Below are 18,432 nucleotides of genomic sequence, written 5' to 3' on the forward strand. Positions count from 1 at the left end.
CATATCTATATACAAACACCACATAATCTGTCACAGTTTCCCCCTACAAAGGAATTTTAACTCTTGACTTAAAATTCAGTTATAACTAAATTGACATTAAAATCACTAAAGATATAACAATACACAATATATAACATGTTATAACAATGTAACCCAATGTTGAGAGTATATACAAGATCAATTTTAACATCTTGACAATCTCCTATTACATAATTTGTACCTCTGATATGATCAATTGCAGATTATATTCTTGCAATATTAAACTCCAGTTTAACAAACCTTTTTTAATTCAAAAACATCAGAGGATTGTGGTGAGTAAATATCACAATTGGTTCATGAGAGGTACCAAGATATACATCAAAATTCTGCAGAATATTATAGACAGCAGTTCCTTCTCAATAATGAACATTGAACTTTTCTGAAAAGTAGGCAACTTGGTGGTCAATTTCATTATATTTTTGTAATAAAATTGCACCTGCTGTCCCCTCAACTGGCATCCACTGCTAAAGAAAATGGTCTGTCAAAATCAGGAGATTTTAAAACTGGGTAATGGCATAGTATCTCCTTTAAATTTTTCAAAGCTGTCTGACAAACTTTAGTCCACACAAATTTCTCCCCTTTTTTTCAAAAGATTGGTTAAAGGAAGAGGAATCTGGTTTAGGTACCAGAACACAAGGAGAACTCCAATCTGAGTTCAAAGGTCTAATAATGTCATTTTTCAACATAAATTCCACCTCCTGATTCATGATTTTACTCTTTTGAATGTTTATTCTATATGGGTGTTGTTTTATGGGACTTGCCTCTCCCACGTCCACATCATAAGTCACTGATGCCCTTTTTGGCATATCAGGAAACAAATTTGTATATTTCAAAATTAATTCTTTAATTGTATCTTTTCTTGTGACTTAAGATGCCCTAACCTTTCCTCCAAATTTTCCAAAATTGCTGCATTAGACAGGTGCACAGGAACCATGGTTTCTTTAAGGTTATCCTTACAAGATTCTGTTTCCATAATCTTATGATCCATAACTTCCTCAACCCTGTCAACAACTAACACCTCTTTTTTTTTTATTTAATTTTTTATTTTTCACACCATAAATCACAATAGTCATGATATACACTTTTTCTTTTTCACACATTTACAGTGACTTTTTCTCCCCCCCCCCCCTCCTCCCAAGCCACCCCACCACCCCCCCCTCATCCATTTTAGGTATACAATCTAGGTTGCATTAATTCAGTCAGACAATGTTGTCATTCAACAAAGATACACCAGAAATTCTACAGAGTCCATTCTTTTCTTAACAACTAACACCTCTGATACAGATTGTTCCCCACGACCCTTATCCTCATAATAAGGTTTCATTAACAATTTGCCTTTCAAGTAATATCCACAAGTCATTTCTTTAATCTCCTGTTCACTTACTGCTTTGTCCCTTAAGTCACTAAGATCTGTATCTGTCCTCTTTTGCTGAATTAACTCTTTCCTTGACAAAGATAAATCCTTACTCTCACAATTAACCTGCTCTTTCAAGACTATTTCAGAAGCACTGGGCAAGTCTCTACCAACTGGATCTTCCTCTGCTCTCATCATTTTCTTAGCCAAAGACCTGGTTACAGCACATGCAGGATATATATCTCACAATTCTCCTCAACATCATCCTTACAAAGCTGATTTGTTCACCTCAAAACTGACCCAACTTTATCCTCTGCCAAGTCATTCCCTAATAAAAATGAGACTCCCTGCATGGGTAACTTTGAAATTACTCCTACTACAACAGGCCCTTGAACTAATTCTGAATTCTGCATGATGTTGTGAAGAGATATTGACTTTACCTCACCTCCAACACCTTTAATCAAAGTTGTCTCCCCTGTGTCAGTCTTTTGATCAAGAGTTAAAACATTTTCCAACAACAGTGACTGAGCAGCCCCAGTATCTCTAAGAATTTTAACTGGAACCTGTGATTCTCCCTCCTTTACTGAAACCAGGCCCAATAACACAAAAGGTTTAAAAACATCCATAACACCCTTACCAGGTTTGGAACATCTCTCCTTAAATTCAACTGTCTGAATACATGCTTCTGGTAAAACCTCCTTTTCTCAACTCTTTTTCAACACTAAACAATTCGCAATAACATGACCAGGTTTCTTACAAAAATGACATACAAATCCAGAAGTTCTGTCCTTTCACACCTTATCTCTTAACATTCTCACCAGGCTTAATTTCAGACTTAATAGTCTGCTCCACATTAACCCTCTGAATAGCTTTCTATTCTGAAATGTATTTTTGTGACTCATAGCAAATTCATCCACTAATCTAGCCATTTGCCGTCATGTCCCCACGTCTCTCCCATCCAGGTTTAATTTAATTTAATTTGGAACACACCTTTTAATTTTCTCAATTAATATCAATTCTCTCAATCTGTCAAAATCATTATTTATTCCTTTTGAGGCACACCAATGGTCAAAACATACAGATCTTCCCAGAGTAAAATCCAGATAAGATTGGTTCGATGTTTTCACCAAACTCCTAAATTTTTGTCTGCATGCTTCTGGAACCAACTCATAAGCTTGTTTAACAGTATCATAATTTGTCACTTGCTCTGAAGTCAAACTAGAGTATGCAATTTGTGCTTTTCCCTTCAATACATTTTGGAACATAAGAGGCCATTTTTTTGGCCATCTGGAGCTCTCAGCAACCTTTTCAAAAAGCTGAAAATATATATCTATATCTCCCTCATCAAAAAGAGGAACTAGATTTACCTCTCTACTAGCCAAAAACCTCTCCCCAGGAGTTATAGTCTCAATTCTCTTACTACCTTCCATCTCAATTTTTAACTTTTCTAATTGAAACCGTCCGTTTTTCAGCTTGACCTGCCTCATATATCCTCCATTTCTCAGCCTTCAACACCCTCCGTTTCAAAAGATCTATCCTCTGGAAAATTTGTTGATTTAGTTCTTGAGGTTTTTCTTACATTTTTCATACTCCTCAAGTACCTCATTTGCTCCATGTTGCCCATGCCTGTTATACATCTCTCTTCCTCCGAACCTGATCCCCCAATATCCCTCAAAAACCAAGGTTCCCTTTGCCTTCTAACCTTGCCTTTGATCCTGACAGGAACATACAAACTTTGTACTTTCAAAATTTCACTTTTTAAAGTGCTCCACTTACCTTACATATCCTCGCCCATAAACAATTTATCCCCATCAACACATTCTAGATCCTTCCTCATTTCCTCAAAATTGGCCTTTCTCCAATTTAGAATCTCAACCCAAAATCCAGACCTTTCCTTCTCCAAAGCTTGAAACTAATGATCAATGGACTCAAAATGTTCTCCTAAACATACTTCTGTCACCTGTCCTGTCTTGTTCCCTAATAAGAGATCCAGTATTGCACTCTCTCTAGTTGGTACATTTATCTATTGATTTAGAAAACTTTCCTGAACACATTTGACAATCTCCAAGCCATCCAGCCCTTTTACATATTGGAGTCCCAGTCAATATATACGGAAAGTTAAAATCTCCTACTATCACAACCTTATGTTTCCTGCAGCCATCTGCTATCCCTCTACAGATTTGCTCCTCTAATTCTCAGTCTATTGGGTGGTCTACAATACAACTCCATGAGTGTGGTCATACCTTTCCCGTTCCTCAGCTCCACTCATATAGTCTCAGTAGGCTAGCCCTCTGGTCTGTCCTGCCTGAGCACAGCTGTGATATTTTCCCTGATGAGCAATGCCACCCCCCTCCTTTCATCCCCACTATTTTATCACATCAAAAGCAGCGGAAGCCCAGAACAGTGTGCTGGCAGTCCTGCCCCTCCTGAAATCAGTTTCACTAATGGCCACAATGTCATAATTCCTCATATCAATCCATGCTCTAAGCTCGTCTGGCTTTCCTACAATACTCCTTGCATTGAAATAGATGCACCTGAGAACATTTCCACCACATTCAACCCGCTGACCTGTAATGTGCATGCAATTTTAACATAATCTTTTCCTTCATCCACTCCTCTATCTGCTCTGGCACTCTGGTTCTGTTCTCCTGAAAAATCTAGTTTAAACCAACTGGAGAAGCACTAGCAAATCTGTTCACAAGGATATGCTCTTATACTGTATCTTGTGAGTAGGTGAATCAGTAACCAGAGAACATAGGTTTACAGTGAAGGGGGAAAGATTTAATAGGAACTTGAAGAGTAACTTTTACATTCGAGGCTGCCAGAGGAGTTAGGTGAGGCACACACTATTGCAATGTTGAAGAAAAATTTGGATAGATACATGGATGCACGTATTTAGAGGAATAGAGGCTAAATGCAGGTAGGTAGAACTAGTGTGGGTGGGACATTTTGATTGTTGTGGGCCAATGTGCCCACATTCTGTGACTATAATTGGGTTTTAAGAAGAGTTTAAAAGGAAGCAGGCTCCTCGCAGGGTAAGAGTCCAAGTAGTGAACCAGTGCAGGGCTCAGCAGCCGAAGGCCTCACACCAGGCCATTGGCTGCTGGTGACCGATTCCTCAAGGACAGGGATTAAATGAGGGTGCCAATGGCAAGCAGGGGTCCCAAAAGGGTATTGGGCACTGACAATTTCCTAACTGCACTGGAGTACACAACCAAGACCTAAGAAGGGTGACTTGGATGGCTTGGTTTACACTAGAACAGACAGGAAGCTGTGCAGCTACAGAGGTTACATGAGGCATATTGCATCAAAGGAGGTGGCAGGATCCAAGGTAGTTTGATGTTTCTGAAGAGACATCTCTTTTGGTTCTTTCTCATCTTCATTATGGCTTTGGAAGCTCTTTGTGTGTCTTCACAGGCAAATGAAGAAAAACTAATAATGCATGTGACAATAAAGAAATCTTAAATCTTGGAAAGAGAAGTAGAATAATAATGTTCTAGAATAGCCATTTCAATCTTTTTTCAGGTCCCCTTCCCTGTGTAGCAGTAAAGCTTTGGTTTCTTCTGCATGTCTCTCCTACTGACTAAATTTAAAAAAACAAAAACTGTTCCGCGTGGTGAAAAGAAAAAAAGGATTTTATTTAAATGTGGCCCCGTTGAGAATGACTGCTCTAGAAATAGAATTGAAATCTTGACCCTTTTTCTTGCAAAAACAAAATTCTTTGACTTTTTGAGCCCAATTGGTTTAGGAGGAAGATTAAACAGATTCTTTCCTCTTTGCTTCTATCTTTCTTTGCTGAATCTCAGTATTCTGCATTCTTTGAACACATTTCCCCAGTTTTTCATAACCAAACAAAATTTAAAAAAGAATAAGAATCCAGAACTGCACAATTGTGAGTTTCAATGGAAATACATTTTTAAAGATAATTCAAATGATCCAGTGACATTGCAAATATAAGTAAATATACTCAAACATCTTTAAATTTAAAAAAAAACTCACCTTAGAATGTTCTGTTTCCTCTGTCTTTGGAGTGAAGATTAATTGCTTATTGATCTCATCAAGGCTAATCAGAGTTCGAGTTTTAATGAACTGTTGAAATGAAACAGCTTCCACATATTCCTGTAAACCTGTAATTATAAGCAATGACCACTGAACACCAGACACTAAGCATTTAACTTTTTTTGGGCAAGTATCTTTTCCAAAATACATTTGAATGGCCAAAAACTCAAATGATTAACCAAGCTCAGGTTAATGTACTGGAAGAATTCCTCTTCATAAACACAAACTACAAAGATTCAGAGAAATAATAACACATGCTCCAAACCTCCCATCTGAAAAATAGCCTTAAATAAATGTTCAGAAAACCCTCTCAAATATAACTGCACCAATGAAATTCTTTATCCCTTTGGATTTCAGAAGATTTAGGATTATACTGTACTGTTCTTTTCATTTGAAATGTGAAGATTACATCTGCAAAAAGCATGAGTATTCATATGGAGCAGGGGAGATATAAATGGATTGTGGCTTAAGTGGGAGTATAATCAATATTCTCACATTTTTATAGTAAAAAAACATACTAAAAATGATTCTTAATATCAGAGTGAATTTCAATAGAATGAAAATTATTTTAAGAAAGCAGATACTGTCTAACAGCATGATATAGATCTTACTGATTTTTTAAAACTTTTTGGTTATAATTCCAGAAATCAAAAGTATCTCTTTTTCCTCACCAGCTTTTGAAGCTACAGAATGTCTGCATAGAAATAATGTGTTTGCTTCTATTTTACAAGGTATCTGCCAATTCTAACTAAACTCCTTTCATAGTCCATATTAAAGAAGTCATGAACAGAGAGAGGGGGGGAGAGAGAGAGAGAGAGCGCATTCTACTCGGAAAAACTCAGCATGCCAGGGAGCATCTGTAGAAAGAGAAACCAAGTTAAATTTTAATTTAAAAAAAATTAAATTGAGACATACAGCAAAGAAACTGGCTATTTCCGCTCATGAGTCCGTGCCGTCCAATTTAAATCCAATTAACCTACAACCTCCTGTACATTTCGAACAGAGGGAGGAAACCGGAGCCGCCCGGGGAAAACCCATGGAGACACAGGGAGAACATACAAACTCCTTACAGACAGCATGGAATTCAAACCCTGGTCCTGATCGCTGGCGCTGTAAAGGCATTGCACTAATCACTTCACCAACCATGCCGTCCAATGTCTCAAGCACAAGACTTAATCAGACCCTACTAACAAAATCTCATGGGCATTAAATGTTAATAGTGTTTTTTGTTCCACAGATGTTGCCTGACCTGTGGAATTTTTTTTTTTTTAAATATCTCAGAATTCCTGCATCTGCATTTTTTTTGCTTAATTTACTGCCACTTCTCTTCCAGGAATGCCAACTTTGAAAAAGTTATCCTCTGCTTTTGGGTGGATATCTGCCTCATCTTGTTCCCCATCAGTGGTTTCTATTTCCCTTCTACTCAATAAGGTTTGACCAAAACCAAAATTCAAGGCCATGGTGTGAACTAGTTCAATTTCTTAATAGTGGCAGTCTCCCAGTTCAGCAATTCAGATTAAAAGTTCTCATCCTTGTTTGAAAGATCCACAGTTCTAAGAACCAATAGGGATCAGTCCCTGAAGTTCATGATTCCAAATGCAATTATGTGGTAGTGTGTCAAAATAACCACTCTCCTGTGAAATCCCATGTGGCATTTACCACATTAAAGAGGCAATATAATAACAACGAGTTACCAACATTATCCAAGAAAACTTTCCATGGACTCAGATTGCCCAAACATATTTTACAGCAATGAAGTAATTTGAAAGTCAATTACTATTTTACCCCGCAATTCCTTGGTTTTAACCTTTCCTTTCAATACCTTTGGAACCACTGTACTAGTCATATTTTCCTTGCATGTTAAATTAATTCAGAGGAGTTTATTTTATCATCCACCTGACACAAGTTCTTCTACTACTCCATTTTAAGAGAGTAGTTCAGTGTCATACAGTTTTGTTGTTTCTAAACCTCATTAAGGTGATTTAAACTCCAGGAAATGGAACCACATCTTACATTATTCAGTACCTTAATTTCAGGTATTATTGTGGTGATTGATTACAGAATCGTTCCAGGGTCAGTATATCCTTCCTACAACAGGGTGCCAATATCTTAAATGATCTCTGACCAGCACCGTATATAATTGCAGTTTAATTTCCTTGTTTTTTCTTCTAAATTGTTTGAAAGTTAATTTGATGTTTTTTGCAACTATTAAAAAGTTTGCAATTATTTAATAGATTGCAAACTCCCACTCCCTGTGGACAGCTTTCCCCATTTTTATTGTACTTTCTTTATTGCATCTATTGTAACTGTCTTTTACTATTCATTCATTTAATCATGTTCATTTGCATGCCTAGCTGTCACAATATTCATAATAAATCTTTTCTCTTAATATACTGTATATTAAAACCATACATTTTTCATTAGATAAACTGCTTCTTCTATAGGTATCATGAAAATCTTCTATATTGCAACATTATTATTGGTGGAAAATCTTCTATATTGCAACATTATTATTGGTGGAAAATCTTCTGCATTGCAACATTATTATTGGTGGAAAATCTTCTGCATTGCAACATTATTATTGGTGGAAAATCTTCTGCATTGCAACATTATTATTGGTGGAAAATCTTCTGCATTGCAACATTATTATTGGTAGAAAATTTAATTCAAACTTGACTATTGAACACAATGTCTTTGCTGCCTGTACTGATCTGACATGTTCAAGGGCATTATAGTTTTCCATACTCCACACAGACTTCAACTTCAGATAAAGAGCAGTTCAAATATTTTTTGTTTTAATTTCAGGTCTTCAATATCCAGTACTTTCAGAATCTGCCACTCCTATTTACATCTTCTCCAAATCAACCGTTTCCTATTTTCTTTATTGTTGCTCTATACATTCCTCTTATTATTTCATTTCTTTTGCTTTCAGCCCATCGACTTTTAATTCTCTTCTCCACTCTCTCATTTTCTCTGGATCTTAAAATGCAACTTTTCCAAGCTCTGATGCACAGTCCTCAACCTGAAATATTGAATCTGTTCTTCTGCTGCCAGACCTGCAAGTATTTCCAGCATTTTCTGTTTTGGGGCCTTTCATTCCCAAGAATATCACTTTTTAAATATTTGCTCCCTTTTCTAATGGCTTGCAATAATCTATTCAAATGCCACGGCTTCACTCAGCCCACCAGATCTGCAATTACTCCCCACCTTGAATTTGTATCTTTCATACAGTCATAGAGGCCCTTCAGACCATCAACTACTTTCCTTTATTTTAGAATATTTTACTTAAGATTTTTAAAACCACATCCATGTATACATATTCAACAAAGCTACAAGAGAAAAAAAATGACACGTAGTGTATGTGTATAACCCCCATCCCTCCCTCCCTTCCCCTACCCACCCACCCCCCCAACAAAATATATTAAAGAAAGAAAAAGAGTTCAGAGAATGCCAAAAAAGAAATATAAAATCTCAATACTAATAATAATGGAACTGGAGGTTTCCAACAGGATGGGCTTTCAGAGAGCCCTTCAAATTTTCAAACCAATGTGTTGCAAGTATGGGCTCCATATTTTTGAAAACAAAATTGATATTTATTATAATTATAAGTTATTTTCTCAAGTGGAATACAACTACACAATTCAGCATGGCATCTCTCCATCCCTAAATCTGTATCTGATTTCCAAGTAATGGCTATGCACTTCCTAGAAACAGCTAAAGCTAGTCATTAAAAATCCAATTTGATACATAGTTAACCTTAATTTAAGTCTAATCCCATTGATCACATCAGCTAGCCCCATGAACACCCCCCAGTAAGATCAAGGCCAGCGGGGAGACAAGAGGACACCCTGGGACAGTTATGCTCCTACCATCAGTAATGGGGTGCGGAGGCCCATAAAAGTTGCCCACCCTGCAGGTTTTCAGGAAGTGTCCTGGCCAACTACCTTTGTCCCACATAATAGCCTCCTCCACATCTGGGACTCACTATTGGGCAGATATTTCCTGGACGACACAGGAGCCAAGATAAGTGTCCTAGCCCCTGCAGGCCTCGACAACTGTAGCGGCAAGCAGGGCCCAACCTTGAAGGCAGTCAACGGCTTCTGCATTCGAATTTTCAGGACCTGTACCATCCCCCCTTTGTTTCGGCAACAGCTGCTTTACATGAACCTTTACTCTCACGGCAGTGATGCAATCGCTCCTGGGGGTTGACTTCCTTCGGGCCCACTGCTTGCTGGTCGACCTCAAGGGATGGTTCTTGGTGCATGCCAGAACCTTTCAGACTTTGCCTCTGGGGGAAGCCAAGCTACCCGCCTCCCACCTGGACTCTACAACACTCTCGGACAATCCTGCATCCTGGCGGAGTTCCCCTCGATAGTGGTGCAACAGTTCTCCTTGGCTGAGCCGAAGCACGGGGTAAGACACCACATACTGACTGAGGGCAGCCCTGCTCCACACCAGAGCTCCCTCCCAAAAAACTCAGTCTGGCGAAGGAGTTCAAAAAGATCGAGGAGCTTAGAATTGTGCAATGCTCCCAACAGTCCCTGGGCCTCTCCCCAAATCAGCAGGGGGGGTTGGAGACCATATGGTGACTAACACCACCTCAATGAGGTCACCACACCCGACAGATATCCCGTGTCCCACATCCAAGACTTTGCCACCAACCTGCACAGGGCACAAGCGTTCTCCAAGGTGGACCACCAGCACATCTTCTGCAACACAGGGGGTCAAACATTCTTGACCACTGTTACACCACCCTGCATCAGCAAGGTCACCTGCTGCTCTATCCCTCACCTATATTTTTGCAAAGTTGAACCATCTGGTTATGAAACTCCTTCCTGCATACAAGTAGAAATTGAAGAGAACTGCACTGGCAATGAAGATTGTATAGGGTTAACCTGGGGGTGGGGGACATGACACAGCGTACACCAAGACTTACCTTTAAAGATCTTCGGATTCCCACCAACATGAAAAGGAAGTTCAGATTGTGGCAGGTTACATTTATAATCAAGGATCAATAGAGTGTCTGCATTTATTTTGCTGTATGTTTACCGTTATATGTGTGTCTCGGCTTGAATCAAACACAAAAATATTTATATTGGAAACATTGTTAGCTTGTCAGGTTTCAACCTTCTCTCATTACTTCATTAGATAATTTAGTTAAATAATTCATACATTATCTATAATCTATTACAAAATAGATTCGATTTATTTAGAGACAAATAAAATTTAGACAAGATTTGCGTATTATTCACAGATATTTAATGCTTTATAAGTTTAAAATACATTTAAATTGGTTTCCTACCTGGTGAAAATGCTCGTTGAAATTGACACGTGTCTTCACCAATCAGTTCTTGAGCAATTTGCTGGATCTTTAATCTAATATCATCAAACTTGGTCTCAGATTCACCAAGTAATTCACCAACATCACTGACACTGTAAAGGGAAACTTTTACTCAGTGTAATATTCAATTAACTGTCAGTAACAGACAATTAAAAACAATTGCCAGTTGAATTTCAAAAAAATTAATCTTTTATCTTTATTTCTCCATTTTGTTCATTTTATTGTTATTTTAGTAGAGTACATTAGATATTAATGTATGACAATAACAAAATCCTTCATTTGCATAGTGATACACGCCACTTAACAGGAACATTATCGAAATTAAATCTTTATTCCGAATCACATAAAGAGTTATCAGCACAGATAAAAGCTTTATCCAGGTTAAGTGTTAAAGAATATCTTAATGGAGAAAAGCTTGAGAGGTAGGACAGAGAATTCCAGTCCTTTGGGACAAAACAGATGAAACCTTGACTATCAATGATGGATAATTAACTTTGATCAGAAGGTGGTGGCAGCGACGATAGCAGTGGAATAACTTGACAGACCAGAAGAGGATCTTAAAATCAAAAGCATGAGTTCACCTAGATCAGAAATCTTGTGCGTAATTGAGATAAAACCAGCAGAAAATTGGATGCGCATGTTCATGTAGGAACGGAAGATGAGAAGATTTCCAAAACAGTATGAAAATGGTGAAGTCTAGAGTCAAGGATGTGAATGAGAGCTTGAACAGAGGTCGAGCAGTTAGCTGATGCTATGCAAGTGGAAAGACACTGTTGGCGTAATGGTACAGGTAGAGAGGACACAAACTAAACACTGCCAAACACAACATTAAGGACAGTTCAACTAATTTAAACAGCAGAATAATGTATCACATACTTCACAATTCCAATATGTTGCTGCCCTTATTCAATTCCATTCACAAATCCTTAATGAATGAAGTATTCTACATATGATTGCAGCAAGATGCAAATAACATTTAAGTATGAGTTGATAAATGAAAAAATGCATCCCATTACAGTACCAGAGAATTACCTTCTCCAACAAGAAAGAGTAATTGTTGGCATCTTTGATGTTCAATGGCATTACCATTGCAGAGTCCCCCACCATCAACATCCAGAGGCCAACAGCTGCCAGATTCTCAACTAGTCACGCAAGTTCCGTGGCTGTATGAGACCATTCAGAAACTTTTCTCTCAGTCACAGAGTTATCTGCACTCTGTACGACTCGCTGCCTGATACCCCAAAGCCTTTCTAAGATAAATTTGGAACAAGTCAGGAGTACGATGGAATACTCTCCATTTGACTGGCTCACTACTGCTTTAACTCTCAAGAAACTCATCAACATCCAAGGCAAAGCAACTGGCACCCCATCAAAAATCCTAAACATGCACTCCCTTCATCATCAATGCAAAATGAATGAGTATTCACCTTCTACTGAAATATACTGCAGGTATTCACCTGGGCATCCACCAAAATCCACAATGACAAAGATCAAGAACACTATCGCATACAAGTTACATACCACCCAGACGTCATCTAAACTCCTAGCAATTTTTAAAAGACATACAGCACGGTAACAAGCTCACAAGCCCATGTTGCCCAAAACACCCAATTAATCTGCAGGCCACCCCCCTACCCCATTAGCTTTGAGGGTGGGAGGAAAACTCATACAGCTATAGGGAGAACATACAAACTTCTTATAAACAATGCTGGATTTGAACCCAGGTTGCTGGCACTCTAATGGCATTGTGCTAACCACTGCCCTAACCACGTGACCTTATATGGAATATGGAAGCATCTTCTTCAGAAGGACAATGGTGGTTCAAGGGGACTCAAAACTCACCACCAACAGGGCAAACATCGATAGAGCGTAAAGGTTGCAATATCCAGATCTCACAAATTGGAAAAAAAATTTTTAAAACACACCGACAAACTTGAATTTGCTCTTGGATTTCATTACAAACCAAATTTCATTCTTTTAAGAAATTCTGGAAACGCTGACTAATTTTCAGCTAGAGAATCAGACACTAATATATCTATTAGCAAAGTCTGGGCAAAACAACAAGTAAACCAGTATCTGATTTTCTGTTTATTTAACATTTGTGCTTTGGGTCTTAAAAGACTAGGTTGGACATGCAATGAATTATGTATTCCTATCTTTATTAGGCAACATTTATCCAAATTCATTATGGCACACCTTCTTTGGAAACAAATAGGAATTTTTATTTGCTAAATTTAAAAAAAAATTAAAGGCAGCAGATAATCTTAGAGGAGCCCTGAAGAAAGGAATCCACAGCAGTGGACCAGATCAACAAGTGCTGAGCCAAAGGAATGTTGCAGTCCGGAAAGCTTCTGTTGGTTCTCTAGGTTGTTATATGGCTACATCATGACAACTTCATAACCATTCAGGGTTAAGAACTGGACTCGAGGCAATGTAATCTGGATACAAGGCCTTGAGTTCACTTCATAATTTTTGAAGGTTTAGACCAAGATTGAGGAGAAGCAATCTGGGACCTCATACATGGGTTCAGAACTGAATAACATTCAGCTATGGTACACCAGAGGAAGCTGTGGTGGAGGAGGTGGCAAGATTCATATCCACTCGATGTCTCTGAAGGGACTCTCTTTTGCTGCTTCTTCATTTTAACAAAGTCACTGGAACTTGGCAACACTTGCCTTTGTAGGGCAAGCAAATGCAAGCATTTACTGTCTTGTGTATAATAAATTGATAATGCTTAATGAAAATCTCATACCTGATTACCCTGTGAAGAAGAAAAATTGTGCGTTTGCTTTCAATAGTAACATCCCGACTGAGTTTTACTAGTCTCTCATATTTATCATGTTTTGCATCAAGTTCTTTTTGAAAAGCTGATCAGAACAAAATAAGGACAAAATTATTATCAGCAATTATAATTTTATTTTATTTTCGAAAACACCACAGTCTATTCACTGAAAATAATACGTCATTCTTGTAAAACAACATTTTACTTCTGTTAACATTGAAAAGCACTTCCTGAGAAATCTCTAAAACAGGCAATAAACAAGAGGTAACCTCCATAACAGTAATTTATTTTAAACATTTATAAACCAAGGTTTATTTCCTATTAACCACATATTTCTTAACCTAGAAAAGGTCAGTTGAAAAATGTTTGGGTTTATTTAGATTTTAATTTTAAATATTATACAAATTCATATTGTTCATTCAAAGAACTAAAGTTACAAAGAGCCAAGAATAATTATAAAATGACAATGATATCACTGGTGTTACAGACTACCGGTAACTGGCTTCACTGACGTAAAGCAAGGAACCATTGCAAATATACATGAGAAAATATAGTGGGAAAATGCATGCATATAAATATTCATGCTTCTAATTTATTCAAAAAAGAAATCCTAAATTACCATATTTAATTAATTACCCTGGAAATGGTTACTATTCCTATGTGGGTGAACGTAGCAAGGTATCATAAGGAGTCAATTCAAATGATGTACGTTTTTCTGTGAGAAAGGAAGTTTAAACTGAATGGAAATTCTCTTTTTTTCCAACAAATAGTGCCAAGAATCCTCACATGACCCAGAAAACATTATATCTAAAATACTATATTGAAAGCCAATCTGGATTATTTGTTCTCCTTTGAACCCACAAGCTAGTACATTATGACTTGAAAAGACAAAAGGATGAATGTGAATGTGCAAATGATCAAAGTATAAGAGAGCAAATAGAAAGCATACAGTGTAGTAAGTAGAAACATGAAAATCTAAAGTAAAAAAACAAAACAAAAAAAAATCAGGAGAAAGAAAGTTTGAGAATGAGAAACAGAATTAAAAAATGAATAAAAAAAACACAGCACTATTTAAGCTTAAATTGTGGACAGATGTCATCTATGGCACAAAAAGACAATGATAAAGTTGGTGGACCCCATTGGCTCTGTCAAGAAGGGAAGTTGCTGTCCGTACACCTGCATTATTAAGTGCTCATACTTGCATTCACTGTCACCAATCCTGCAGCAAAACAATGCTTTTTAAAATAATCAAAGCATATTCTCTGAACATTTATAAACCTACCATAGAATGAACCCAGAAACCATACAAAACTGTCAGCTACCATTTAAATAATATTTTTCAGAAGTTAATTGAATGAAAAAAATGTTATATCAGAATATTACAGCAATACTTTTAAAAAAAAATTTCTAATAGATTAACTCTCTCAATCTCTCTGTTCACAAAATTGCTATTTCCTTCCAATGGGTTAGGTCTACTCTTTAAAACTGCAAAGGAATACTTTTCATTTTAGCCAATACCAGTCAGGGTCTCATTTGATGCACAATAAATCAGTATTTTTACTCCCACAAAATACTCTAAAATTCTTGTATTAAATGTACATTTAAGTACTCGAGATGGCAGAGACCAACAGCATTGAATCCACGCTGCTGAAGATCCAACTGCGCTGGGTAGGTCACGTCTCCAGAATGGAGGACCATCGCCTTCCCAAGATCGTGTTATATGGCGAGCTCTCCTCTGGCCACCGTGACAGAGGTGCACCAAAGAAGAGGTACAAGGACTGCCTAAAGAAATCTCTTGGTGCCTGCCACATTGACCACCGCCAGTGGGCTGATATCGCCTCAAACCGTGCATCTTGGCGCCTCACAGTTCAGCGGGCAGCAACCTCCTTTGAAGAAGACCGCAGAGCCCACCTCACTGACAAAAGACAAAGGAGGAAAAACCCATCCCCAACCAACCAATTTTCCCTTGCAACCGTGTCTGCCTGTCCCGCATCGGACTTGTCAGCCACAAACGAGCCTGCAGCTGACGTGGACATTACCCCTCCATAAATCTTCGTCCGCAAAGCCAAGCCAAAGAAGAAGGCATGTTAGTGTAGTGGTTAGTACTAGCAACCCAGTTTCAAATCTGTTGCTGTCTTGCAAGGAGTTTGAATGTTCTTCCCTTGTCTGCATGGGTTTGAGACTATAAGTTAATTGGGTGCAATTGGGCAGCATGGGCTTGTGGACTGGAAGGGCCTGTTACCGTGCTGTATGTCTAAAAAATTGAGTAGGACTGGATTCAATTTTAATGTTGCTATTACTGTACAGCCTTCTGATATTCACCATCAAATCTGAGTGAAGTAAATTTTTTCTTTGAATGGAGAAAATCTTTCAGAATAATAAGTTGAGATTAATGACAATAACTAATGCTTATTTTGTTTGAAATTTACTCTTCTGTTAACATTATTTACTGCTTAAATGTATCCTTCAATCTCTTGTAACTCTATATCTGAACTCTCATCATTTAGTTTTTTTCACTTAACATTCCCATTTCCAGTTTCTCACCAGTATGCATCGTGTTGATTTTCAAGTGTTGGTCCACCAATGATTGCGCAAAGTTCTTGAGAGAGTTTGTCTAAAAATGAGGTGCAAGCTCCAATAAAAATTGTGGATCAATAGAACACACTTACACTCAAAAGACAATAGCACTGGTGACAATGGGTTGACTTTATTCTGTCCCTCCTCTTTTCGGTTACGAGCTTGGATGTTATCATGCTTTCGCTTTCGAAATCTGCCTGAGTTTAAAGGAAAGTAGTGATTACTATGCGGCCTTTTTGTACAAAAGCAAATTAATCGATTTAATTAGATCATCATCAATGTCCTACCAAAGCATTGCAATGTTTCAGAAGTGTTAAACCACACAGTACATTATGAATATTGATGTTAGGATAAAATTATAGGGTAATACTGTATTACTGATTTGAATCCCGCAGTGCTAGGTATTTCAACATAAATCAATTTAATTTAGAAACCTTTCCTTTCATAAATGTATAATGAATATCAGTGAGATAATCTTGATTGGTATAATTGGTATTTAGCTGTTATCAGTCAGGGTCAGAGTTGATGCACAATTAATCAGTGATGCTACTCCCAGAAAATACCCAGAAATGTTGAGACCAATATCCCACTAAATTGGCTGTTCAATGTCCTGGGATAGGAATGGGGGTTTGACTTTTTACACTTGACCACTCCTAACTGGGACACTGAACACTTTCACACTTGCAAGGACTATCTCCGGGGTTAGGACTGTTCTACCTTTTACCAGTGACATCATGATGGGGTGGGCCTGCCCTAAGTCATGATCAGTGTGTTATGATCTTATATTTGAACAAAATTAATCATACATAATTATAACATAATTAAGCTTTATGTACAGCACAGTATGAGCCCTTCAGCTCCTGTTGTGTGCCGACCTATATAAACCTTTATAAGGGACCGTGGGAAATGGAAGCAATAAATAGTAATAGCAGACAATTTTTAAACAGGGTGGAAAAGTTGGTAGCACTATAGCACTCAATTTATCTAGCGTGGAAAAGTTTGTAGCGCTATAGGGCACAGTTTATATAGAGTGGGAAAGTTGGTAGTGCTATCATGTACAATTTATAGACCATGGGAAAAAGCGATGGTGGATGTGCCCTCCCAGAATTCCATGCAGCAGAGAAAAGGCTGCATACATGGAGCATTCATAGAGGAGTTTCTCTGCCGCACAGCATTCTGGGAAGTCAGGTTCACCATTGCTTTTTTCTCATGGTCTTTATAAATTGTGCGTTATAGCATAACCAATTTTCCCACGCTGTTTAAAAATTGTTCGCTATTGCTATTTTTTTCCCCTCTCTTCCCACTGCAACTCTCCCATGGCAAAGTTTATACTTTCCTTTTAGTATTTTCTTCCTACACTCACACGAAAATTTGGGTCATTTCAATCCCACAATGCAAATACCCCTTTCACACTTGCCTGTCTGCAGACGTCGAGGATTGTACTAGGTATCGAGACCATCAATCCCTAGCGTGAGATGACGTCATCTGATGCCAGCATTGAGCCGATTTTCCTTTCACACTTGCCACTTTAAAGGCCGATTGGCGTTTGATTCCTGGGATCATTTGCAAGTGTGAAAGGTGCTTTAAGACTGATTAAGTTTTTGTCTATTGCAATATGAACAGCTTTCTCCATTCTTAATTGGTAATGGCTTCAAAAGTCTTTTATTAGTTTTAAGACATACCCAATTGGGAGACCCCAAGAGGTTTAAGGTGGTGGAAACCTTCTGTCTTTACACCAACTTTTCCAATGTTTCTTCTCCAATTAGAGTGGATAGGGGCCAGGGGTAACTAAGTCAGTATGGATAGTACACTTTTTAAAAAATCTCTGAAAAGACTGAATAATTTTCTCTGTCCACTGTTAATCAATCATTCGCATAACAGATCTTAAAACAGCACAACTTCAAAATCAGAATGATGTTATGAGCCCAGAGGACGCCAAAACCCAGCAGCAATAGAAATTCACCAAGACAAATGGTTACTTAAACTAAAGTTGCTTTTAATTAATTATCTTTAAACATGAAAACAGGATCAAACTCTAACTTATTACTATTAACTTAACCCCCTTCTAATTCTAAGTGCATGTGTATGTAATGAGTGTGTAAGTTTAGAAAAGTTATTTGGTTCATCATTCAATCTCACTGGTTGCAGGCAATTCTTATACTGTGCACAAAATTTAACATTTATGAATTTCACCAGGCTTTGGTGCTTGAAAAGTAAATGGTTACCACTCAGGTTCTCGTCGGTTTTCTGAAAGGTTTGTTGTTCGTTGGACACCCACAA

The 18,432-nt window shown here is 37.8% G+C and overlaps 1 protein-coding gene across 4 annotated transcripts in view; it reads right to left on the reverse strand.

Annotated features, from left to right (window-relative positions):
- Window positions 1–18,432, reverse strand: part of tsnax (translin-associated factor X) — a 53,362-nt gene that overhangs the window by 6,501 nt on the left and 28,429 nt on the right. For 2 of the 4 annotated variants that reach the window (XM_069885068.1, XM_069885066.1), the window contains exons 2-5: window positions 16,245–16,349; window positions 13,546–13,660; window positions 10,755–10,885; window positions 5,393–5,520 (exon numbers count right to left, since the gene is read on the reverse strand). In XM_069885068.1, the coding sequence (XP_069741169.1) occupies window positions 5,393–5,520; window positions 10,755–10,885; window positions 13,546–13,660; window positions 16,245–16,349 (479 nt within the window). Of the gene's footprint in view, window positions 1–5,392; window positions 5,521–10,754; window positions 10,886–13,545; window positions 13,661–16,244; window positions 16,354–18,432 lie in introns of all 4 variants that reach the window. The other 2 variants (XM_069885064.1, XM_069885065.1) reach the window with 2 other exon arrangements.

Source organism: Narcine bancroftii, chromosome 6, assembly GCF_036971445.1.
Source record: "Narcine bancroftii isolate sNarBan1 chromosome 6, sNarBan1.hap1, whole genome shotgun sequence".
In the NCBI taxonomy this organism is placed as follows: Eukaryota; Metazoa; Chordata; class Chondrichthyes; order Torpediniformes; family Narcinidae; genus Narcine; species Narcine bancroftii.